The sequence below is a fragment of the Melozone crissalis genome, unplaced genomic scaffold (genome assembly GCF_028551555.1).
Source record: "Melozone crissalis strain CALT ecotype California unplaced genomic scaffold, PUWL_Pcris_2 ptg000004l_1, whole genome shotgun sequence".
NCBI classification, from domain to species: Eukaryota; Metazoa; Chordata; class Aves; order Passeriformes; family Passerellidae; genus Melozone; species Melozone crissalis.
The window spans coordinates 16,516,076-16,541,644 of NW_026535782.1; the positions used below are offsets into that span (position 1 = coordinate 16,516,076).

General features: G+C 40.5%; 1 protein-coding gene across 2 annotated transcripts in view; it reads right to left on the reverse strand.

Moving 5' to 3' along the window:
* The window catches only part of ST7 (suppression of tumorigenicity 7), a 136,322-nt gene that overhangs the window by 37,442 nt on the left and 73,311 nt on the right, over nucleotides 1-25,569 (reverse strand). For both annotated transcript variants that reach the window (XM_054273745.1, XM_054273755.1), the window contains exons 2-8: nucleotides 22,410-22,492; nucleotides 12,529-12,688; nucleotides 8,722-8,776; nucleotides 8,021-8,136; nucleotides 6,804-6,879; nucleotides 4,972-5,126; nucleotides 1,897-1,994 (exon numbers count right to left, since the gene is read on the reverse strand). In XM_054273745.1, the coding sequence (XP_054129720.1) occupies nucleotides 1,897-1,994; nucleotides 4,972-5,126; nucleotides 6,804-6,879; nucleotides 8,021-8,136; nucleotides 8,722-8,776; nucleotides 12,529-12,688; nucleotides 22,410-22,492 (743 nt within the window). The remainder of the gene's footprint in view (nucleotides 1-1,896; nucleotides 1,995-4,971; nucleotides 5,127-6,803; nucleotides 6,880-8,020; nucleotides 8,137-8,721; nucleotides 8,777-12,528; nucleotides 12,689-22,409; nucleotides 22,493-25,569) is intronic.

Below are 25,569 nucleotides of genomic sequence, written 5' to 3' on the forward strand. Positions count from 1 at the left end.
CTTATAAATTTCAGTTTTATCTCTAGTGAAAAAATAAGTCCTTCACTAATCAAAGCTCTGTTTCTCACTTTGCATAAGAAATCTAGGACTAGACAGACCACCCAAGTCCCCAGACCAAGTGCTCTGCATACACAGCTATCCATACATATTGACATCAGCAGAAGAATGCTTCACAGAGTATCTGTTCCCCACAGCACTATCTACAAATCTCAAAACACATTTAGCAGCCCATAGTAAGCTCCAGAATTTGCCATAATTATGATGTGTGATATCTGAAGGGGAAATTCAAAATTTTATCTTTCTTGTGTATTAATGCCAGAACTTAGAATTCCAATGTCTGTCCCAGAAACATTTCAGTATTTGTCCCACAGTGCTTGTGTAACAAAATTCATGAAGCATCAGTGGAGCTGGCTGGACTGAAAGCAATGTTTTTGAAATTGACCTTCTCCCAGCTGACCAGAAGCCTGCTAAAACAGGTCTTTCTTCCTCATCCCTCTTTCTCACACTCCTAGCTGTACAATGGCTGTTTTTCTGACAAGCTCTTTTTCAACAACTCTGTCTGGGATTCTAGTGGTTCTGGAGACTGAGAGTTGTGTGCCTGAAGAGCTCCAGCAAGAGTCAGAAAACAAAGTTACTCACCACTTGGCATCTGTAGATACTTAGGATGAGAACCTCCATTATTATTGTGAACTCTGCTCAGTGTTTTCAAAAAATGCTTATGAGTGCTCCAGTTTCAAGAGATGTCAAGGCCTGGATTCCAAGCTGGCAAGCACACTTGCCCTACTGCCCCTGATGCAAGTGCCTCAGCTCCAAGAAAGTCACTTTCCTTTTTACATTAAAATTTCCACTGACATGTAACAAGAATTTCCCTTTTCACTAGGCAGCTTCCTGGAGTATTCATCTGAGCTGCCTAAAGCACACTTTACAGGTGCTTCATTCCAGTCTGGGATTTAATTTTGTGCATTTAAAATTTAACACCTGCATCTCAATTTGCAGAACTATGCATCTTGCTGGATTCATCTCTTCCATTTTTTTGTGGGAGCTGGAATATGAAGGGTAAGAAACAAAGGAAACTGGGAGTTTTACCATCATTTGCCCAGAGGTTCCATTCCTACTTCTGCCACAGACTTGCTACCTCAGGTGATATAAGTCACCTCCTCAAAGAACTGGGCTCCTAATCTGCATCCTGGCAATATCACTGAAAGAAATTCTGGGCATTCACTGCTACATTGAAAAACTGGAGCATTTTACATATTTGAAACACATACACTGCCTAATGTGAACAGCTGCCCCTTCTGCCATCTCCAAAATAGCTATGTTCAGTGTTTCAAGTCTGTAGCTTTTAGCTTATAACTACCACTGGTGCTCCCCTGCCTACAAAGACACAATACAGTCAGCCTCCATCTCAGAGGGGGTTCAATTAATTACAGATTCATAACTTGGGGTTTGACTTTTCAGTGATAGGTTTTGCATGAATAATTAACACCCTAGAGCTGCACAGTGTGACACAAACAATGCACAGAGCCAAACTGCAGCTTTGAAGGAGAAAACAGACTACTTAAGACCTGCTTATGAAGTTAGCAGCATTCACCACATGGCTCAGACAAAAAAACATTACTAACTTCATGATCAAATAATTAAAGACTGCACTTCATTGCACATGTACCAGAATGGGAAGTTCAGGCTGCATGAGTAACCACCCATGTGACATTTGATCTTGCTTTCATAACCCTATAAATAAATGATCACTTAACTTTGTCTTTATGTACATTACACATACAAAAGAAATACCAGCAGTGCTGACTGAAGCAGGAGTGGTTGCTAACTTGCAAGAAAATGTATAATTTCTATACTATAATTATGTAAATATCACATGTGAAAGAAATCCAAACTCACATCTCTCATCATTTTCACTGCTTCCCTGGTCCTTCCCAGCTTCCTTGCACACATTGCCAGCCTTCTTTTAATATATACTAACACATTGGTGTCCCTTCCTGTATAAGAGGAAAAAGAAACAGCATTAAAATAGAACAAAGGTTCATTGAGTATTCCAACACAAAAGGAAACACAGGTTTTTTTCAATTTTTTCTTACTACCATCAATGCTTTCAAAGAATTTTAATAAAACGTTACCAAAATCTGAAGATTTAGATGTGGCATAATAGAACTGAAATCAGTGGAAATAATCAAGATATACAGCGCTACAAGTACTTATTGGATTGGCCTTGCACTGTGAAATATAAGCACATCTGAAGGTACAATTATGTACATGCTTGTCAAAAAGAAATTTTAAAGCAAATCCTCATCCTCCTAAAAATCTTTCTCTTAATGATTAGAAGAAAAGTATACTCTGAACTTTTTGTTTACAGCCTTTATTCATTACCCAATTACCATCTTCAAATTCCTCACACCACTAATTAGGGATGGCAAATTAACATATTTCAGATATGACAGTCCTGTGTGCTGGAAGATTCCCTAACAGCAAAGATGACAGAAACTGAACAGCAGTTATAATTATTCTCCTGGAGAAATCTCACTCCTTTCACTTCTCATTCACTTAGAATGTGAACTCTTAAAATGTTTCTGGACCAACAGGAAATGAATGGACAGATAATAATCTATAAAATTACTGAATCATGAAAATGTAATACACCTGCTACAAATTATCTTTGTGTATAGCATGTGCTCTGTTAAGATTTTAGCCTATTCCTAACATTTGCAAGCCTTTCATAATAAGAACAACATGTGTGCTGAAAACATTCCAAGTACTAACAAATTGTTTTAAAGGTGTGATTAAAATTTTCAATAGATTAGGCAGCAGGTCAAAAGGATTCACTTTAGAGGAAAAAATAAATAAGGAGAGAAGAATTTCTTTAGCTGTATTCGGCATTACCTAATTTCTTATCTCTCTATTGATTCCTATATATTTAATACACAATTTATTAGTTACATCTGTTTCAACATGTTTGTGTAATGTGCTATGAGGTATACATTTCAGGTTAAGTTTCTTTTCAGGAGTTTGAGCAGGAATGCTCAAAAGGCATCCACTTACTATGAAATCAAGATATTTTTTCAGGCCAAAATTCTCTGAGGTTACTAATGACTTGGGATGCCTAACATGAGCAACCTTAAAAATAAAACTGCCCTTGCTTTTAAAAGGCTATCACCTTCTGAAAGAGGGCAAGTTGGGTACTCAAAGTCATTATTTACTCTTTGTGGTATAACAAAATATTTTATGATGGCGGTGGAACACGTGAAGAAACAGAAATATAAAACAACATGTTGTGGTTCAAGAGATTACAGTGTATTTCACCTTTAAAAGATGAAATGCCTACTCTTCATCCCAGAATTAACTGTGAAGACCAGAAATGGAATGCAGGACTTCTCAGAACCATGGAACTGCAGCACATGTTCCTCCCCCACAGTCCCTCCTCTCCACCTTTGTAAACATGAAGAAGTCTAGCATACAATGAAAAGAATTCTACGTGAAGCCCCTGTGTCCAAGGCAACATCTGAGGCTGCAGATTCCCTAATTTCTGTGGGTGCACACTGACATCTTCAAGGGGAGACTGAGTGCTACAGAACAGTGGGATGATCAGGCCCCTCCTGAAGGCATGGTCAGAGCTGGCAGACACTTTTCAGCCTCCCTGCTCTGTGACAGTGCACTTAGCTTTGTGATTCAATGGTTACTTCCTCTGCTGCAGTACTGAAGGGTGTCAAATCTGATGATGACTGAAGCTACCTAGCACACACAGGTTACAGAAATACCATACTTGTATCTGTCTGCACAAACCTTCCCAGGTTGCCTTGGACAAAAACATCATGACAGTACTTACTAACCACTTATTGTGTACTTTTCATAGAATTGTTGCACTCAAGATGGATTGAGTATGCAAATTAAGGTTTCATAGACAACCATAAGCCTGCTAGAGCTCAAAAATTGCTTCAAGGCCTCAGCTGCTTTCTATTTTTACTTTCACCAAAAATGAACAAATCATCCTAAATATGATTTTACAAACAACAAATGTTTTAAATACTATCCCCAAGCCGTGGGAAAACTGGGTTTTCAGGTATAGACTTGCATACACATTTGAAACCAGGGATCACAGACAATTTTACTATGTACAGTTTTTATCAGTAATCTTCAAATTATGGAGGATGGCCAGAGGCTGTGAAATCAGGTCCTGAGAAACCTGAAGATGCCCAAAAGTATGCTAGGGCTTGTATTTATGTAATTAATTTGTATTATCTTTGCCTAAGGTATCCACTGTAGCCTAGAAGTAACCTTGACTGCTTGCTTTATTATCTTTTTGGTCATTAACTGTCAGGGAATGTATTTTCTTAGATTTAAGGAGTATCTAATAAACAGCACAGCAGATAAACCTGCTTATTCAAACTTTTTAGAAAAGTAATAAAAAATCTAGACTTCCAATTAAAGCACTTTATTACTCAATTTTTTAAATTTTATGTTTCTGCAACCTTTCTTAACAAATGCAACTAACTTCCAATGTCCCACTGGCTAATGGGTCTCATTAACTTTTACACAGAACAACACAGTGTAAGCATTTACTCCAGAGGTGATGGAAAAAAGCAGGCAAAGCATCACTTCACTCCTGTTTCCACCATGCCTTTTCACAACATAAGCCCAGTTTGCAAAAAGGCAACTTCCTTAAAGGGTGTTCAGCTTTTTCTGAATGTCATTTCTCTTTGGCTCTGATACCTTTTCTTTTCTGTTAAGTACATGCTTATGCATCTTCTGCCATGACAAAATAAAGGCACATCTGTAATCTGAGCATTGACATCTCAGCAACAGAATCAAGCAAAAACACTAAAACAGAATAGTCTGGCTCTAGGACCACATTCCAGCCAATGTCAAACACTGAGTGCATAGTTCTTACAGGGAAAACAAAAAACCCCAAAACCCCAAATCCAAAGAACTCTTTGGAAGTTCTCTCCCTCCTAAAAAACTTACTGTGTTGGGCTTCATATTGGGCACCATGGTGCTGTAGCTGCTGGCTGCGCCTGTAACAGCCCTCTCCAGCTTTCAGAGCCTGCTTGAACAGCTTCTCTGCCTCTACAATTGTTGTTGCTTCCTCTTCAGCTAAGAGAATATAAGCAGTAGCACACCTGCAAAAATATCAGAGGAAAAACCATGAGAAAGGTATGTGAAGTAAAAACTATATGAAGACATGCAGACTGGAAAGGATGTACTAAATACAGAGGCAAGGAAATACTTCCATGTACCTTTCTGATGAACTATTCCAATGAATAAATATTCTGTCAACAACACCATGACTCTCATTTTTAGGACCTGTATCACTCAGCCTTTGAGTACACCTACTGACAACTGTCCCAGGAAGTAAAGCAGCTGTCTTACTAATCCTGCATCCCTAAAACTCCTTCTGGAAATCAAGACTAGTTTTATGCACTATTGTTTTAATATAAACCACATCCCTTACTGTAAAGCTATGAAAAGAATCAACAGAACTGTAACACTTGCCATATAAAAAGAACAGATTATAAATGTAGTTGTAAAGATAAAACAACAACAACAAAGAAAACCCAACCCAGACCAAGCAAAAACCAAAACAGCACTGTGCCCTTGCAGCAGAGCTGCACTAGAAGTGTTTCCAGCAGGTTGAGGGAGGTGATCCTTACCCTCTAGTCAGCCCTGATGAGGTCACACGTGGATGTGCTGTGTCCAGCTCTGGGCTCCCCAGCACAAGGGGGACATGGACATGCAGAGAGTCCAATGAAGGTGATTAGGGACTGGGGCATCTCACATATGAGAAATGTGTGAGAGACCTAGGACTGTTCAGTCTGGAAAAGAAAAGGCTTTGGGGGGGAATTTGTCAAAGTTTGTAAATTCCCACAGTGAGGGGGCAAAGAGGAAAATGCCAGGCTCCTTTTAGTGGTTCCCAGTGAAACGACCAGAGGCAATGGGCACAAAAAACCACACAGGAGATTCTCCCTGAATCTCAGAAGCACTTTTTTTACTGTAAAGGTGACTGAGGACTGGTACAAGCTGTCAAAGGAAGTTGTCAAGTCTCTCTCCTTGGAGACATTCAAAAGCCTGCTGGACATGTTGTCTGTGCCAGGCATTGTAGGTGGCCCTTTTTGAAGGGAGAGGTTGCATGCTGACCTCCAAAAATCTCTGCTAACCTCAACCATTCTGTAGTTCTGTGAAATGTGAGTAGGACAGGCTTATAGCTTGCTTTTCCCTTTTATGCTGCATGTTAAATCACTATACAAGAAGAAAAAATTCCTTCTTTTCTCCTGATGAAACACATGAAGGATTATCTGTAAAGCACCAGTTTATGGAATGCTAGAAGCTAGCAATCTAACTTTTCATTGAAAAAAATAAATAACAGACTCTAGGACCAAAAGTCACAGCAAATTACATCATGTTCTCTCATATTATGAAATGAGTATTTTGAGAATGTGTTTATGAGTTTCTTCTTTCTTGCTTCTGTTCTTGATGACTGAGAAATCCAGAAGGGAACTCTCCATCCTTTAAATGCATATTTCATATGCTCATCAGGAGGTAAATTAATTAGCATTTTTCTATGCTGTTCCAAAGCCTGCTGACATCAATGGGAAGACTCCCACTGTCATCACTACCCTAAGGATCTTCTGGGTAGCTAGCACAACATGCAGCTGTTCTGGTTTCCTTCTGTTGTAGGCCTTCCTTTGACGGGCCTGTAATTGTGGTTAAAAATTACTACAGCAAACCTCCAGCCTTAAAATATCATCAAATGGTTTTTTAAAAGACAGGAAATAAATGTTAATGTTGTTGTCACTCACTCATTCAATTCCAAAGCTTCATGTGCTGCAGAAATTCGGGCTTGAGGGTTTCTCTCTCTCCAGGCTTTTTGCATTACTATTCAATAAACAAAGGAAGAGAAAGAAATATCAGTTATTAAAGGATTAACAAGGAGAATCCACTGCACTGTAACAAAATAATTAATTGATCTCAGCCTAACTCACTACAGAGCATTTCATATAGCTCAGTGATCATTCAAAAAGACACATAACAAACAGGAGCTTTTGTCCCAAATACTCAGTGTTTTTTCTTCTTTCATTTAATTAAACTTTTTTCTAGGAGAAAGTCTGGCTGAGAGATCAGGCTGTCTGCATTGCCAAGTACAGAGGTGACAAGCAGCTACCTCCTCTTGATGTAGTAGATTCCACAGGGAACAAAACAATAAAGGGATAGTTGGCGTTCTTATTCCAGCTCCTTATTGAGCTGTTCATTTATGTGAATGCTAAATGGAAACAACTTCCAGGCTAATATTACCACCTCATAATTACACCACTGAGTTCAGAAAATAGGATTCATATTTATCATGTGCCAAAAAACCACAATATGCTCTCCTATGTAACTATGCCTTCAGAATGGAGCACCCAACTGTTAGTATCTCTCCTTTCCTAAGAGACAAATATTTATCTCTTCAGAGGCAAATTCTAATGACTGAAATCATTGTTGTATATTTTTAGTAGAATGAAAGTCTGCATATGGACTTCACAACACCGGCTTAACACAACTAAAGCTGCTTATACAAATTCAGTTGTAAATGTGCTGTTCCCAAATTTTTACAGACCTAACTGCATCAGGGAATCAAACACAGGTCTCAAATTTTACATCAGCTCTCTCTCTTCTGTCAGTGTAGACCAAATGAAACCTGGATAATGTAACTCAACCTACTGCACTGCAGCTGGAGGCAAATTAAGATGTGTATGTTTGAAGCCACTGCAAGAAAGAGGACGAAAGGAACAAGCCTTTACACTTTTAAATGGCACCTTGAATGACTCCAGCAACACAGCAGAACAACACAGCAACACAAATTAGATCATGTACATATATAGATACTTGTTCAGACCTAGAATTCTATAAATTCATTATCAAAATTTTGCCTTTTCTTATCTACATGAAAGAGGTGATGTCTCACTGCATTTGTCTTGCATCAGTTTAAATCAGCCATGAATCTATTATTAATGCAATTGTTCCCAAGGTCTCTTACTAGCATCTGCAGGCCGTAAATGATCTGTGTCACAGGTAAAGAATGTCTGATGGTCCTGTGCCGAAAGATTCATATCGTAGTAAGTCAAAGGTTCTCTTCCTGTTACCCATGTGTACCTGCAAACGTGCCAACAAGGAGACATTCTGGTTAATGAGGTCACACTGGCAAAACAAATCCAGAAAAGAATCCCAGGCCTCTGAGATAGGCATAGCCAAGTAAGTTCACCTGGCCAATCTTCTAACCGATATACATTGCATTTCACCACACTGGGATGGAGCAATGGCAGCTGAGCCTAAGCTAATGAGGATGCTGAAAAGTACACACTGGAACTTGGTAACAGATATATTCAAACATTAGGACTCAATGAAACCTATATGGAAATCATTAGGTTTTTTGCTGGAATGGATCTGAACAGAAATGCTGCATTAGCGCCAGGCACAACACACTTAGGTTACTCCATCTTTTTTATAAGGTTGCCAAAAATTGGAGAAATAGCAAATATTAGAGAAATAAGAAAGTTCATCAGCATGAATTTAAATTCTTTTAAATTCAAGAACATTGTATGAATTACAGAAAAACCTGACATAAGTGCATTTATCTACAGTTTGTTTTTTTCATCTCTTAAGTTAGATTAATGGAAAAGTACAGTTAAGCTCCTTAAGGCAGTACTATGCCTGAAAACTTAATTTTGTAGCACCTACCGATTATATTCAGCTCCTCTGAACAGATTTAAGGGATTTCGCCAGACTTTGCACTCTGTAAGAAGCAGACACACACATAATTAATCTCTCCCAAATTACAATGGCACTTGAGGTTTATAAAAAACATCAGTTACCATTCAATGAGCTTTATCAAATGGCTTTTTTTATAGGTGCAAATGCAAAAACCCATCAAGAGCACCAAGATGAAGGTAATCAGACTGCTCTTCCTTTCTTAAATAATAATTTAATTATAAATTAGTGTCAACAAATGCAATCATTCCAGACAAATAACCACTAACAAAGCCCCAAATGCCACATGAAAAGATAATACTGATTAGTTCCAGGACTCACATTTACCATAATGCAGAACTGAGGAGGGATCACACTGAGTTATTGCACTGAAAAAACAGCAATTAACCCAGTCCCTATGGACTTGTTATTTCTCCAGAAAAACATCACTGTCCAGTTAATGCTGTGAATCACTGTGAATCTCAGCTACAGTTGCCAAATTTAATTCCTCCTTAGTGTGTGAAGTAAAAATCCATGGAAACATCTGCTGATCTTACTTAAGACAGAAGCAGATGCTGAAATTGATTGGCAGAGAAAGGTTGATTGCATTCCAAAGGTTTCAGAATATTAGAAACATTTTATAAATTTCCCTTGTGGGAAAAATTGTTAATTCTTCACACCACAAGAAGTAAGAGATATGGAAATCAACAACGCAATTTATAGCAAAAATTGAAAAAATATAACCAAGCTGTACAGCCTCTCACACAGTGATGTCCTGATTCTGGTTTTACCTTTAATTTAACACCAGATTTATTCTCTTAACTTTCAACAAAGACAATTCACTCCAGTGAGGGTGAGACCAGAATGAACCCCACAATTTGCACAAGGACTCACTGAGAGGCAGGATGTCACTCCACCTCAGGGCTGCTACTGGATGAGCCTTCACTTGGGGCTCTGCAGAAACTCACCAGCAGCACTGGCCCTCCAGCATTTCACTAGGTGCTTTCTACTAAAAATGATAACCAGCAGATTTCTCCCTATGAATTTTTCTGACATGATTTCTGAAGAGATCAAACCAACAGTTTTCTGGTAGAATATTGAATCAGAAGGGTATCCTTATGGTAACAATATGTCTGTTCCCTTTATGCCTGTTCTGTTAGGAGAAGAAGTACTGAACAGCAAGTCAAGTCCTCCTCTTGTCAAGGACACAGCTCCTAAATCTGAGTATGGGGCTACAGAGGCACGGACAGTAACCATTTTGCATCAATTATTCACAATAACAGAAGGAGACCCTCAGCAACACAGAAACCAGTCAAGTGGAACAGGAGGTGGGCCCTCAGTTTGCTGCCTACCCAGCAAGTGCATGGAGCAGACACAGGAGCAGGCAGACTGTAGGGAAGAGTGTATTTGAAGTACCCATTTCAGCAGGCAGCTAATATTAGAAAGTTCCACTGGTTTACTCAGCACAAGTGCTTGAGTGACATTCTGCTGTGCTCTGCTGTGCAGCCAGAGTATGGCTGTTTGACAAGCTTCAACCCCACAGTTTTTATATGATATGACTTTCAAACCATTATAAATATTAAATCAACATCAGACTTCTCAGTTCCAGGTGTCTTGACCTGGTCTGTTTGCAACCAATGAGATTGGGTAACGACTATCTGATTGCAATGACACTTTTTGTTCATCCTATTTGAATTCAAGTGGTTACGCTTCATCCAAAGCATGAAGTATTCTGGCACTTAGCAGGGAAAGCTAAACTGAGCAAAAAGAAGGGGAAGTAAAGAAGGCCTTTTATTGCCACCTGAAGGCACAAATAACAGGCTATATAAAATAACAGGGTAAAATAAATCCATACAGACATGCTGTCCAGAGACACTGAGAGTCCCAGCTCATTGTCAGTGCACTGAAAGCAAAGACACCTTGATTATTTCTTTGTATCAGAAAATTCAAGATGTTTGTGTGAACCTCATTAGTTAAAATACTGTGCCTTTGCTTTAAAATGACAGGAGTTATTTTGAGCTGCTGAAGTGTGACTGAGCTCACTGATGAGTGCACACAGGTGGTTCCAAGCCATCCCATGCTTTCTGCCAGTTCACCCAAATCTAATATCCTGGACCGTGCACTGCTGCTATTCACAGCCTCTCTTCAGATGAGAATGCCAACAGCTGAATTTGCTGTGCTACATGGAGGCTTCCTCAAGTAGACATGCTCAGTAAATAATAAGGTTTTGTGAAGCCACCTCTGTTATTTAACATGTAAGTTCAGAGCTAATTCTTGTTTGCCTGTTTTCATGCACACTGAGGAGCAGAGATAAAATTTGCCAGGTACAGACATAGGGAGCTCAACTGTGGAACAATGTTTTCTCCATAAGTGATTTTTTTTCTTTTCATTCCCTTTTCTTCACTTGTAAATTCTGATATATTCTAAAAGCCTGCAGATGAAATAAATGTAATAAAATTCTGGTTGAATCTAGGGGCACATCCCTAACATTATGGCCTGTAAGCCAAGCTAGGACAGACAGATAAGCTTTGTTTTACAGATGAGGAGCACAAACCCAGATGCTCCTGCCCTGCCATTAACAGTGAGTACCTCCCACTCAAGCCAGAAGCAATAGCATACTAGCATTTTCATCACTCATGGGCTAATTTTTCAATCCCCAGGCAACCAAGTTACTCAATTAGGGAGACAGGTTCCTCTGTGGCTCCTACAGTCCACAAATTTCAGTGCTTGAGGGGCTGATTCATTTTAGGCAGGCTGGGACCATCGCCCAGGCACCTGACTCAAAGTGCCTCAGGCCTGAATGACTTAGGGTCAGAGCCTTCACTCCTTGCACTGAAACTTGTAGGGGATGTGAATGCCTGGGAGCTTGCAAAACTCAGGCCACAGATGTCTGAAAGCATGCCTCCTAAACTGAGGGCCTTTTAAAAAACCCTGACTATGTTAGGACTTGTCCAAAGTCACAAAGTAAATCTGTAGCAGACTCAGGAACATAACAAGCCCTTAAGCTGTTAAAAGCCACCATGCTTCCACTTACTAAGGCGAAATCCAAATGTTTACATACTACTTACAAAAAGTAAGTTTTTATTTTTTATTTATAAAAAAGTGATGCAAAACCAGATGAACATTTCTAACTTCTTTGTCTGTTTGTTTTTTAAACAACTTTGCTATTACTTTAAATGATTTTACTAAAAATACAGCCTTTAGAGTAACAGAACCAGATAACTGGTTGAGTTGGAAGGCACCAAAGTGGCTGACCTCAACATGGCACAGGATTGCATTCAGATGGTGCTAGAGTATCTCCAGGGAAGGAGACTCCACAGCCTCTCTGGGCAACCTGTTCCAGTGCTTGGTCACCTGCACAATACAGAAGTTCTTTCCTATATTCACGTGGAACTTCCCGTGCACCAGTTTCTGCCCATTGCCCTTTGTCCTACAGCTCGGCACCACCGAGCTCCATCCCTTTGACACCCTCTCTTCACACCGACATGGGTAAGGCCTCCCCGCATTGTCTCTTCTCCAGGCTGAACAGGCCCAGCTCCCTCAGCCTTTCCCCGTAAGAGATGCTCCATCCCCTTAATCATCTTCGCAGCCCCTCCACTGGACAAAGGACACTGCAGAAAGAGCACGGGCTATTTCGCAGGGGTTTCTCAACACGGAGAAAACACATGCATTAACCAGGCAGCCTGAACACCACACCACCCTTCCGTGAGTTCGGAAGGATGCAATCAGCAGCTACCGAGGAGGCAGCAGTGCCATTCCCCGGGCAGCAGGAGCCCGGGCCGGGCCGGCGCCGCTCACCTGAGACGCTCTGGCGGTTCGAGTCCGCGTCCCCGCCCGCGGCGCTGGCGGCGCTGGGCGCGCTGTTGTCCACCCCGCCCAGCAGGGGGCGCAGGTGGCTCACCGAGACCTGCTCGATGAAGGAGGTGCCGTACTTGCGGAAGTACCACCACTCGAAGATCTGCAAGGCACACACACGCCGTCAGGGCCGCCGGCCTCCGCCCCGACTGCAGCCCGCTCCTCCGCCCGCCCCGAGCCCCGATTCCAGCCCGCTCCGCCGCCCGCTCCTCCCCTCAGCGTTGCGCCGCAGCCCGGCAGGCGAGGACGCAGCCCCGGCCGTCCCGCGGCGTCCTCCCCGCGGCCTCCCTGCCCGAGCACACGGAGAAGTTAAATGTGACCCAAGTTTAGGAGGAAAATCTCGAATCATGTCAACGCAATGTTTTTTGGGTTGGTTTTTTTTTTTGGTTGCTCTTTTTTTAAATTTTTTTTAACCCAAATAACCTCTATAACCTCAAATTATTTCAGCTGTTAGGCCTGTTTCTTTAAATTTACGTCTATAATACAGCTCTCCCCGCAAGCCCCCACTGGGCCCGATGGCAGCCCCGCCGATAGGATGGATGCTGCAGCCAGGGGAGAGCCTGCCTCGCCTTGCCTCAACTCCCTCTGCAGGCCAGGCAATGGGAGCAAAAGCAGGCTTGCTTGTTTCCCCAGTACATGCTTCCACAGAATTTAATTTGAAATGAGTTTAATTTCCAATTAGTTTAATTTTAAAAAGTTAAAAATGCCAAACAAACTCTAGGCAGCTGAATCCTATTCCTTTTAGGATTTTCCACCCCTTAGCTGAACTGTGTTTTATTTTGTTTGGCAAAATTGGGCTGACTCCGAATTAATTTTATTTTCAGGCATTTAGTTGAGCTAGCAAATCAGAAAAAAATATTATTTACAGAACGCTATTTGGGAAATAATTTCACAGCCTTGTAATTGGAATTATACACATAAACATGTATCTGTGGTATTTTCACCAAAAAATATATTACTCAGTAAGAAAACACATATTTCAGGAAACCACATAAACCTGAAAATGAAGAATAATTCATAAAAATATGGAAAAAGTTTAGACTGTAAAAATTGTAAAGAAACACATGCTTATAATGAATAGAGAAGTTGCACTTGAATCATCACCCAAACATTTACATAGCACAGGAAACAAAAGCAAATCTAAGGAATTTTGAGAAATTTGGCAGGATTTTGCAATACCGATTGCACTAAAAATTGGGAACAAACAGTTTCTGCCCTTCCATTTTCCTCAGTATCTCCATGTGCTACACCAGTCCTGAAAGCTTTGATAAAATCTCTTCCTACTAGGCACAAACAACAATAAGAGAAAGGGTTGTGTTCACATCTTTGTCACCATCAGTGTGCTGCTTGGCAGGTTTTGGTGGGTCAGTCAATAGCAGGCTCTGGAAGGCCTCTTTGGGGTTTGCCTGCTCCAGAAAAGTTCAGGCCAGGCTTCACATACTTCCTTCTTCAATTTTTTTTTTTTTTAATTTTTCAGTTCTCTTGATTGTCTTTATATAGCTGAAATTACTTCTGTGTCCATGAGATTGGACTGTCTGTAGACAAGACATAATTTTTACCCCAACCCCTTTTTTAAAGAAGTGGGAGATAAAATTTCTGACATAGAGGGAAAATGTTTCTCTCCAAAAGATGCTCCCAATACATTCTGCACTGAGGCTTCCCCTGGATTTAAAGGTGTTGTTAAAGCATCTAGAGGATTCATATGGAAGGACTCTATCTGCACAGGAGTGAAAGGGAATGAATGTGTGAATATGTGAACTCATCTCAAGGGTGGCTACTTGAGATGAGTTCACACAAGATTGTGTGGCAGCTCTGGAGATCACTTCCCAAAATAATCTAATGGCATTTCTGGGAGACATCAACAAGAAAGAGTGGAGCAGTCTGATGGGAAGAAGACAGAAGGACTATGTGAATACATAGCATGTGAGAAGATAAACAGATGGTCACAGAGAAACCAGAGCATTAACATATTCAGGTCTTTGTGAACTCTTTCCCAGCCAAGTCACCAAAAACCCACACAACCTGGACAGTTCCTCCTTACACAGAGTCTGAGGTGCATTTGTCACTGGTTCCACTGGCATGTGCCTGCAGCAGCAGCCAGGTGGGAATGCCAAGTGCCAAGGACAGAATGCTGATGCAGTGTCACTGAACACTTGTTCCACACTGCTGATAGGCTTCCCCTAGCATGCATCACTGCCTCTGAATGCTGGACATGGTGGACAGGGAACTGGCACAGGTGTGTCAGCTTTGCTTTTAGCTGTTCTCATGCTCTTAGGCACACCACACTTTTTAAAGGGGTTAAAGTTTATGTCTTATGATTTAAGAGAGCATCATAAGCATGTGGCTGACTTTAAGAGAAAGGCTACAGCATAAGACACAGTCATAGATCTGCTGTGAACATGTTTCTGTTCTGTCTTTGAAAACCTTGGAACAAAGCAAGGCACAAAAGCCACAGTTCTACCTGTCCAAAGCCTCAGAGGGAGAGTGTGCTAGGAATGAAGGATTATAGTCCTGCACTGAGGCAAGGGACACTCAGGAAGAATTTCACTATAGCCTAAGTCAGGGACTCAGGTACAGCTGCCAGACTGGCTGTACAAAACTCAGACCATATCTAACAAGCTTTGTACTTTCTCTAAGAGAGGAAATAAAAAAGGTTTTGCAAAATGTGCTAATAAATTCCCGCTCATTAGGTTAATCATGATCAGCTTTCAGATGAGGTCACTAAACCCAGAGAAGGAGTGAGCAGCACAAAAGCACACTTGAGCCCACTTGTCCTGCACAAATGTATACCAGCTGGGAAGCTGTCACACTGAATTTCAATGAAACTGAGGGGACAATCACAAAGAAAGTACATATACATAAATGTGGTCTCTGCTACAGTTCAGCTGACTGGCAGAAGCTTGCTCAAACATGTGACACAGCTGTAAGTCTGCCTCCTTAGACTTAAAAATACATTAATTATTTTTTTAAATGGCATTAAAGCTCATAAATTATTTAGGGCAGCTTTGAAAAATATTTGCTATGTTGAGTGAATCCAATGCCAGGAAACATCAGCCAGATATCAATCCATACCACCTCTTAGAAATTAAAGCCATAAATCATCATCATCATCATCACAAGCCTTTGCTTGGAGTGATTTGTTCAGCGTGTATGAAGAGGTAAAATCTGTAATTTGGTACTTAAGTCAAAACAATAAATTATTTTTAGAGAATTTCTGCATCTTAGCATCATCTGGTTTGAAACCTGATTTCTATAAATCAAATTTGACTTCTAACTGCATCATCTAGTTTGAAAGCCATGTGAAGTCAACATGTCAATCTTTTGACAGTTCAGCAGATGAGAGATCATCTGATAGAATAAATTACTATAAGAATTAATTACTCACTGACAGAGATCTGGAGTAGAGAGGAAATTTATCAGAAGGGTAATTCCTGCACCACCTCTGAAAGAAAAAACCACCTCATTTCTGTCATACACATACAGTGAGATGGGAGCTCATCTTCAGAGATCTCCCCTTCACAGAAGTGGCAAACTGCTTGGGGGTCTTTCTAGCTGGTGCCTGTGCTTTCAAATTGAAACAGGGTAAAACATCTCCAAACTCTCAAGGGATTTTTGGGACCATAATGTTCCCAAGGGCCAAGTTACAACCCTGTTCTGAACATTTCCAGCTTTGTGCATTAAGTGCAATTTAGAATTTTTATTTTTTTAATCTGGTATAGGTATTGCTTAATGTGAGAGTATTTGATTTTGGAAACGGTGTCTTCTTAAATGTAATTTCATTGCACTTCTCTTCCCTTGTGCAATGAAAATGTTATAGTCATCCTCTTTCTTATCTCTGCTCTCACATACAAACAATCCCAGATAATTTTATTTAGCTCTGTAGCAACAAATCTATTCCACATCACTTGGCTATCAGATCTGATCTTCCTGCACAGTTTTTCAGTACAGATATTCCATTATGTATGCATTAATTCACAAGGGATGGTTTTGGTGGTGGTTTGCACTGGACCAAGGAGCAATGTGTCTCCATGATTTGAATTATGCTTTTCTGCTTCTCATTTCTGAGACAGACATCCTCTCTTAGAGCAAACACCCTGTCATCCCCTCCTAGTGTACGTGTATGGAGTCTTCAACAGAAGCACTAAAGGATTTAATTTGCCGGCATCTTCCACGGCTCAGATTTCTCTTTCAGTCTTGTAATGAGACTTTCAGGTCTCAGATGGGTAGATCTGGAGTACTCTTTAACCAATCTAATGGATTTAAAGGAAACTTACTCTCTGGAGGAAGAGAGTGCTGGCAAGACTTGGTTCCATGGTTAAGGCTATTTTATAAATAAAAGGGACCACAACACAGGCTTGGCTCAAATAATCCATGCTGTTTGTTTGCTGGCACACTACCTGGCCTGTGTCAACTCTCCCAGGCAATGACTGCAAATGTTCCAGGTGTATTACAGCCCAGGGGCTGTTTCCAGTAGACACTATGGAAAAGGTCATCCATGTTTTGGAAGCAAGAGTCTTTACCCATATGAATGTGACTATACAATGCTTCTTGCCTTCCAACAAAGCAAGCTGCTGGTCTGTTTTATTCAGCTGCTAGGGGTAGGCAGTGACTCCTGATCCTCCATGCTTCTGACCATGCTGAGTGTCCTTGATGACAGCCTTGAAGGATAAGCATCCCCTTTCTTTCTAAATTAAATATACCCACTCAGCATCCTCTTAGACTGCTCCTGGTTACTGAACCTCCATTTGTCTTATCTCAAAGAGTTAGCAGGAGAATATACATGCAGAGCTAGTGGGCAGTGTATTCAGAATTAATAGCTATTTACTTGATCCACCTCTGGATATACAGAAACTCAAAAGAAAATAACATATTGCCTGGATTAAGTGTGTTACTTCTCTCAACACTGTGTAGATCCCACCTAGTTTTGCCAGCATTTTCTTGTCTGTGGACTGGGTTACAGCCTGCCTTCCAATAGACCCTTCCTCTCTCATCTGCTCCTTGGCAAGCGTTTCCAGTTTCTTAGGTGTCGGATTTTGGGGCTGTTTAGATGGTCTGGGAAAAGCCCAAGATGGCCTTGGGTCGCCCGCGTTCCAAAGGACGAGAAGAAACTTCAGATTTTTTCTCGGTCTCGGTGTTTATTAATTGCTTATCTAAAAGATTTTCTCTTGGCCTGACAGAGTTCTGCTCAGCAGTCAGCCATGGGCACACACACTGAGAGCCCCTGGGGCGGCCACCTATCTTTATACCCGGAGTTACGTATACAACATTTATCATTTTTCTCCAATACCCTCTACCCTTATTAACCAGTGTTCCCCTAGTAAGGTCCAATCCCAGAGTGCCAACTCCACCACAGAAGATGGAGGCCTAGAGGAAGAAGAAGAAGGAGAAGGGCACGCCCCAATTCCTCCATCTTACCTCTCTAGACCCCCCTGTACAGAGATCTTAAACCCTGTATCTCACACTTCAATTAACTTCTCCCTTCACCATTCACCCCAGTGAAATCCTCCTGTCCTCATACTGATGTCATCTCCCCTGTGGGATCAAAGTCCAGCCACCAGACATTTCTGGCAACATTCCAGGACTCCCAAGCCCCCCAGGGGTGGTCTCGTTCACCCTGCACCCCAGTTCTGAGAGGCTGAGATCCCACACTTAGGAACTCCTTACAATGATTCTGCCCTTCCTGACCTTGAGTCTTCTCTGAGCAGCGCAGAAACTTTGAATGGCTACCATGTATTGCTTTTCAGTCCTTGAAGACTGTCCCTGCACAACTGTCAGACTTTCCCAGAGCCTGTGGCAGCACCCAGAACTCAGCCACCTTTCTGGCTCTCTGCAGCAGACTACACAAAGGTAGTAAAACAATTAGTATCTACAGAAAATAAGTCCTGTGTTACTCAGGTTCTCCCTCACACTTCCTGTACTGGTACCATTGGCTACAAAAGGCTGTGACTGACAGCATGCTACGTACTTAGGTATCAGCAAACAGCCTAGCTGCTCACTGCTAGGCAGTGTCTAGTCATGCTCTATCTCTGCAGGCTGGCTAATTCTTGCATCTGAAAGACCTGGTATTTGTTCATTGCAGAATGTTCTTCATTGTGTAGCAGAAGACACTTACTACTCTCCCAAGCCTGGAAATAGAATAATGAGGAATTCTTGTGGAGATTTAAGTCGGAGGTTCGCTTCTACCTGTGCTTTGTTAGAACTGAGACTATCAATCTCTTTGCAAGTGCCTCACATGCTTGCTGAGCAGCTTTGGTGATAACTGTATGTTAAATATGTGGCTTTATTTAGAAACCTCAGTGGCATTTGCATAGTTCTAGTTCACAGCATTTACTGGATGTCAGGTGTGTTTTGTGACAGTTTTATTACCCTACCTGTGGAAAACCTCAGCCTCCCAGACACTGAATACAATGCAGTTCATTGTATTCTGAGAGACAGCACACTGTATTTTACTGGAGCAAAAGTAACTGTGGTGGAACCAAGTTTCCAATACAGTACTTCTAATGCAACTGTGGACTAAATCTTCTTATTTTTGATGCTTCCAACAGCACGTGGATGAAGTAAATATATGCCTAATTGTTAATTTTTAACTATGTGCTGTAGTCAAGTAATTGTTAAGGAAAATGCCTGAGATAGAAAAGTATGTTCTGCACAGTTCTGACTTATAAGAAAAAAGGTCTGAAATCCTTGCTTTAATTAAGTCACATTGCCTGCAGTGAGGCCAGAATTTTACCTAAAGAATTAAAACAAAGTATGAGAAAAAATAAGAGAGGAGTGTAGTGTTTTGCAAAGGAGTAATGTAGCATTCAATTGCCCAAAGCTGAACTCTGCAGTCATTGTTTCATGACCCAAACATGAGTTAGGAAAAGCAATCACTTTCCCATCAGTTACCACACTTCTGAAATGATGGAATTTTCCATTGTTTCATAACCTGTGGTGCTGTGATTTCTCCTTCTGATTAGGAACTGGAGCCAACTGATAATAGAATGAAATCTGCCAGCCCATATGGTGGAAAATTCCAAGCAATAATAGTAAATCTAGCCTAAGAAATACCCCAGTGATGTAGCTTTGACAAGACAATTTTTATTTTATGTAAGAACTTCACTTTATACCATTAACAGGACTAAGAATCCTTTAGAACTGATGATGCTGTGTAGTCTGATGTAAGTGTGTGGCATTGCAGGCAATTCACCATGTTACTGGTCATGGTAAACAGCACGTAAAACTGGGCCACTGGTAAACAGCAAGATTAGGGAATATTTAATCTGAAGCACACTTGGGCTAATGACAAGCTAGCACTACCTCACTAGAACTTAATCAGTTGCCTTTTCTATATGTGATCTGGTCTACTTGCAGTTTCTTCTTTTCACGACCACATCTGCTTTGTTCTTTTGCCATTATCAAATCTACAGAAAACATGTTTGTCTCACCACTGACAGCGGTCCCCACAATCCAGGGTTCCTGGCTGTTACCTGTCTGGCCTATATATGTTTATCACATTTAGGAAGGTGCCATATGAACAGCACTGATAGCAGTACTGAAGATACAAAAACCAAACAAACAAAAAAGGCTTTCAGTCTGATTTCTGTGTCTACACCTCCATCACCTGTGTTTTTTCAACTTGTTCATAATGGACTTTCTCATGTAATACTAAGTGGCTTCTTTTGATTAAGGCTCAATCTGATTTCTTTGTGAAATGATTCTATTGGTGTCCTTTTGCCCTTCCTCCATATCATAGTCTTGAGTACTTCTTGCCACTTCCTTCTTGTACTTCCCATCAAAATACAGCAGTTAAAAATTTCTTGCTCACAAGTTGCCTGCTGAGCTCATTCCTCAGAAATTGCCTTTATGAGTACAGTATAAAATGTACCTACATTTACAATGATGAATTTAGTTCCACATAAATTAGTCACTCTTCAAAGTTTTTATGCCTGTTTGATTCTGTAATGTAATTCAATAGGGCAAAAAATAAACTGTCTTTGTCTTGCCACCTCCTCCTGCTCTCTTCAGCCTGTAGCAACAAATACAGAACTGTGTCTGTGAAACTCATGTTATCTCTCTCAATCCTTCTCATCTTGGTGGTGGTGCCCAGCATTTTCTTCTTTCTGAGTGACAATGCTGCATCTAACATTATTTTCCTCCTGTGCATTGGAGTGAGTTCTGCTGAACTGAATCCAAGTCTTACAGGTCTGGCTCTTGCTCATACTCTGAAAGTTCTGTTGATCTCTCTGGAGCTCCGCTGAGTGCTTTGGGGCTCAATCCATACAAGACTGATGAATGCCCAAGGTGCAAACATTAGGTAATTGCCTTCCACTATGAGGAAACTCAGAGCAAGGCACAGCAGCAGTGCTGCTGCACAGGAGCAGCACCTGCTCCTTTACCTGAAGTCATCTAAGTGATGAGAGTCTCACAGGCATTAAGCAGTCAAGGATGCCATTTGTTTATCTACATTGGCTACAGGCAATGTGGAAGTGAGAGGTGCAGATTTCCCAAACCAAACTGATAGTGTTCTTTTAGGATCCTAGCTGCTTTCAGGTTTCTCTGAGATTAGTAGATCTGGGGTGATGTGAACCAGCCTCTAGCCATGTTTCTCTCTCACTCCTCTTTCCACTTATCACTACAATAGCTGACACTTGGTCTCACTGGTCCCCTAGTTACATGCCTAGTTTGGTGTGGTGAGTGTCTACAGCTTGCATCCAGCAGATTTTAAAAGTGTATAACTTGAAAAAACAAGACTGAAACAAAGGCAGCCATTCCCTGAGGAATGGAAGTGGAGAGGGAGGGGCTGATCACTTCTTCTGGCCATCTAGAGACAGGTCTCATGGGAATGGTTCAAAGCTGTGATGGGAGGATAAGACTGAACATTAGGAAGAATATCTTCACTGAGAAAGTGGTCAAACACAGGATTCCTTGAGAGGTGGTGGATGCCCCAAGCCTGTCAGTGCTTAGGAGGTATTTGCAGAATGGCCTCAATAACATGTTTTAACTTTTGGTCAGCCCTGAAGTCATCAGGCAGCTGGACTAGAGGATCATTCTGATCTGTTCTGTGTTATGCTATACTATTCATTTGTGTAAGCAGTAAGCCAGCTCTCAGCACTGAAGAAACAAAAAGAGACCACATACACATATGTACACCATGTTAATTCCTATATTTTTAATCTCCATTTGTTTCTATGAAGATATTAATAAAATTCAGAGAAAATGCTCTGCTTTGGACTCCTGCATTGTGATGGTATTATGATTCACTCCACTGCATCAATTTGCATAAAGAAGCCCTCAAGAATTACATATGGGAGGAGGGTTTTTAAATGGTTTAAAAATACTGACATTTAAGCAAATAGGCAGCTATGTACTGGGAAAGATTCTAGAAGTGAAGATCTGAAATAATTATCCCTTGGAATCCTGGCACCAGAACTGGTGTTTCTCTAGTAAGTCCTGCTGTATCTTTCAGAAAGGACCATGCTGCACTGAGATAGTTGGTACCTTTCCTCCTCTTCCTTTTATTGGCCTTTTTCATTTCAGTAGTACTTGTCAAGGAAAGCACTTAATTTGCAAACACTCATTAAGAATTACTGTAGGGTTGTTAGTGAGTCACATTGTTCTTCAAGACTTTTTTTATCTTCAAAGATACAGCACTGAAACACTTTTTTTTTCGTTTTCATTTCCACAGAAAGAGACATACAAATAAAGACAAATTTTATATGCTGCAGAACTGTAAACTTACAGAAGCAAAAAAGATACCTATTAATCTGCATGAAGTCTGAAATACAATTCTGGATATAAAAAAAAAAAATTATTAATCTGATATTAATAGATGTAGTACTTACCAAAATAAGTCCTGAGATTAATGAGGATGTGCCTGTCAGGGCAACATAGAACTTGGGGGTTAATGTGTTCAAGAACATACTCACTGCAAAGGAAAAGAGAGGAAACCATGAGTACAAGAGCAGGACATGCCCTCCATGTGTCGCTTCTTCCTCCCACCTGCAAGTAAATTATTACCTTAGCTTTGATAAAAAAGACAGTTAAAATAACAGTTAATATCCTGTTCCATCTGCCTTACATGTGATAAAGCAGAGCAATAGACTGCCACATGCACAATTTTGTTTTCACAACAAAGTCAATCACAAGGCATTGGAAAACAGTTGCACACATGTCTGGGACTTTCTTATTTCAGTCAGTGCTCCACTGACACAGAGTTTAGGATTCCCCATGATATATGGAAAACATTTTATAATATGCCTTTGCTAATTCACTGCAGTTAGAAATCCTGGAAGTTCAATCGCAGTATTTTCAGCAGTTCAACCCTGCATATCTCAATGTCCGCATTCGACGCTGTCTCAACATCCTGTAGATCTTGATGAAGATCTTTTTTAAGCTTTTTATTTCTCAGTACCTTGGTTCCTCACTTACAAAGTAGAAAATAATGGCATTTTCCTAATTTGTTCTACTGCTCCAAAGTTGGTGAACTACTCGGTATGACAACAGTGAGTAAGTGATAGAAAAAGACCTAACTAGCTTTTTTAGTAAGGGGTGAAAATCATGATAGTTGTCCAAATTATCTGAAATCTAGGGCAGAAGTGAAGTCAGATGAGCAATTTCATCTGTATGGGTTTCTGGAAATCCAAAGGGCTTTTCTACTCATATTCCATCTTGAAAGCTGCTGAGAAAATCACCAAGTAGTCATGCTCATCCCTCACAGAAAATGCCTAAGGCTGGCCTTAAGAGAATAAAATATTCTAGTTTTTTGATGACTCTACTGAAGCTACTAGAGAGAACTGGAGTTCTACTAAATTCTAGATGTTTAAAGAAAACACAACTTTCCATCACTTCCATCTTCTACAAATGAAAACTTTCCTTATTAAACCCATAAAGGGTTAGAACGCCTTCTGTAAACAATCCTACTGGTCTCATCCTTAACCAGTGCCAAAGAATTTCTCATATATATACATTTATGTATATACAGACGTATATATATATTTGTATATGTACATGCATCCAGGACTGGGGAGGGAACTGACAATTTTAAATTTAGAAGGCTTATAGCAGAGTACTAGTCATTAAAAAACACTGATAAAAGACCTGGATATGTAGGTGTGAGGCCCTCAGTTCATTCTGTTCTCTTCAGAAATAACACTAGCAGAAATTAAATAATATGAAGCCAAAAAATGAAGAGTAGACAACAAAAGCAGAATACAAACCATCAAATATATGATTCAATTTCCATGACCAGTAAAAAAAACCTGTTTTCCAGAAATGCATCACTAAGAGAAATTAAAGCCCTGCAATTCAGCTGCTTTGTTTGATTTCTGGCTGCTAATTTTCCGTGTTGCTTATTTTTCTTGAAGAAGCTATAAAATGTTAAAATGGAACTATCCTTTCCTGGTCCGCTGGAGTGGCATTAAAGCACCAAGCTGATATAGTAAAGAATAAATTTGGTGGGTTTTAATGCCATTGTACATTTTCTTTCCCAAATGCACTGGATGCCAGATTCTCAGCTAGTGTAAATCAGCATCACATCCTCTAAGCTGCTGTGTGCAACACAGCCACACTGTTTTAATCCTTTCTCCTCTCCTCTCCTCTCCTCTCCTCTCCTCTCCTCTCCTCTCCTCTCCTCTCCTCTCCTTTCAGTTCCTGTCTAATAAAAGCAGACTTTGAAATAGTAGTCCCTGCTTTCTTCGGCCACAGCACCTACTAAGAGTAGGAAGAGGAATGGAGAGACTGAAATAGGTTTGGCTTCACCAACTACCCCCAGTCTTTTAGAAGAAACATTCCTCATGTTGGAATGCAAATGTAAGCCAGAGACAAACTATGTCACTGGGGAAATTTCACACTGCCAGTGAAACGACTTCCTTTGCTTAGGTCAGGATATGCCTGAGAGAGAATATGCTGTGATGGGATATAGATGCCTGTGTTCTACCTTGGAACATAATGCTACTGCAGTGCCACCATAACATGAAAAGCCAGGCAGCAAGAGACTTTACAGGGGAGCTTTCTCTTCCACGGTCCCACCACCACAGCTTCACAGCTTATGGAATGTGGAATTTTTTCTATTAAAATTTCCAATTACCCTGGAAGTAATTTGATTTCCTAAGTTGTGAGCCATCTAAGTCTGCTGTGAAGATTCCACATGAGCATATCCATTGAATAAGGATATAGTCCATTTGCTTTAAATATTATTACTGACTCCCATCCATAAAAATTGTTTTGGGAAATAGATCCCCACTTGGAAGAGCCCTCTCAACAAATTAGCTGTGTGGAGCTCATGAGTGGTGTAGACTGCATAAGGCTCATAGGAAACGCTATTAGCTTTCCTCTGTCCTTTGCCCATTCTTTGTCCCACTCTAATATTAAATATAAGAATTATCTACTTCATTATGAAAAGTATCACCTTTAGCCAATTATTAGCTACTCTCCCAGTTCCTTTGTCTCCATAAATATTATTAACAAAAGGAAATACTTTCTAATAAGAAACATATTTCCAAAACAGTAAAACTAAGCATGTGTGGTCCAACTATTTTTATTCTGAAGTCAATGAGAATTCAGTCATTGTTTCAGTGGAAACTACATCAAGGCCTATTTCTCATAATAATTAATCTCAAGAGTAAAAATCAATCCACTTTTGCATTGTGATATATATCATTATCCAAAAGGGAGCATTTCTTTACAATCAGCATTCTGACACTGAAGAAATCACTATTATATCCAACATCTCTATCTCCCAGTGGAATCAGGACTCCTGAGTTTGTTGCAGTAAAGTAGAGCAATTAGATAATGCTACCTGTCCATCTGCCTAAATTTGGACAAGAGTGTTTTATTTCTGTATTTCAATTTGATGATGCAGCAGGATTGAGGAGCAGAGAGATTTCTGAGAAATGTTAGCTGAAGTCAATAGCAGATGACTGCAGAATAAAGAAGCCAGGTAGAATCATCACCAAAAGGTAGTACTGTATGTAATTTCTTCTGAATTTCAGTGTATCCCTAATT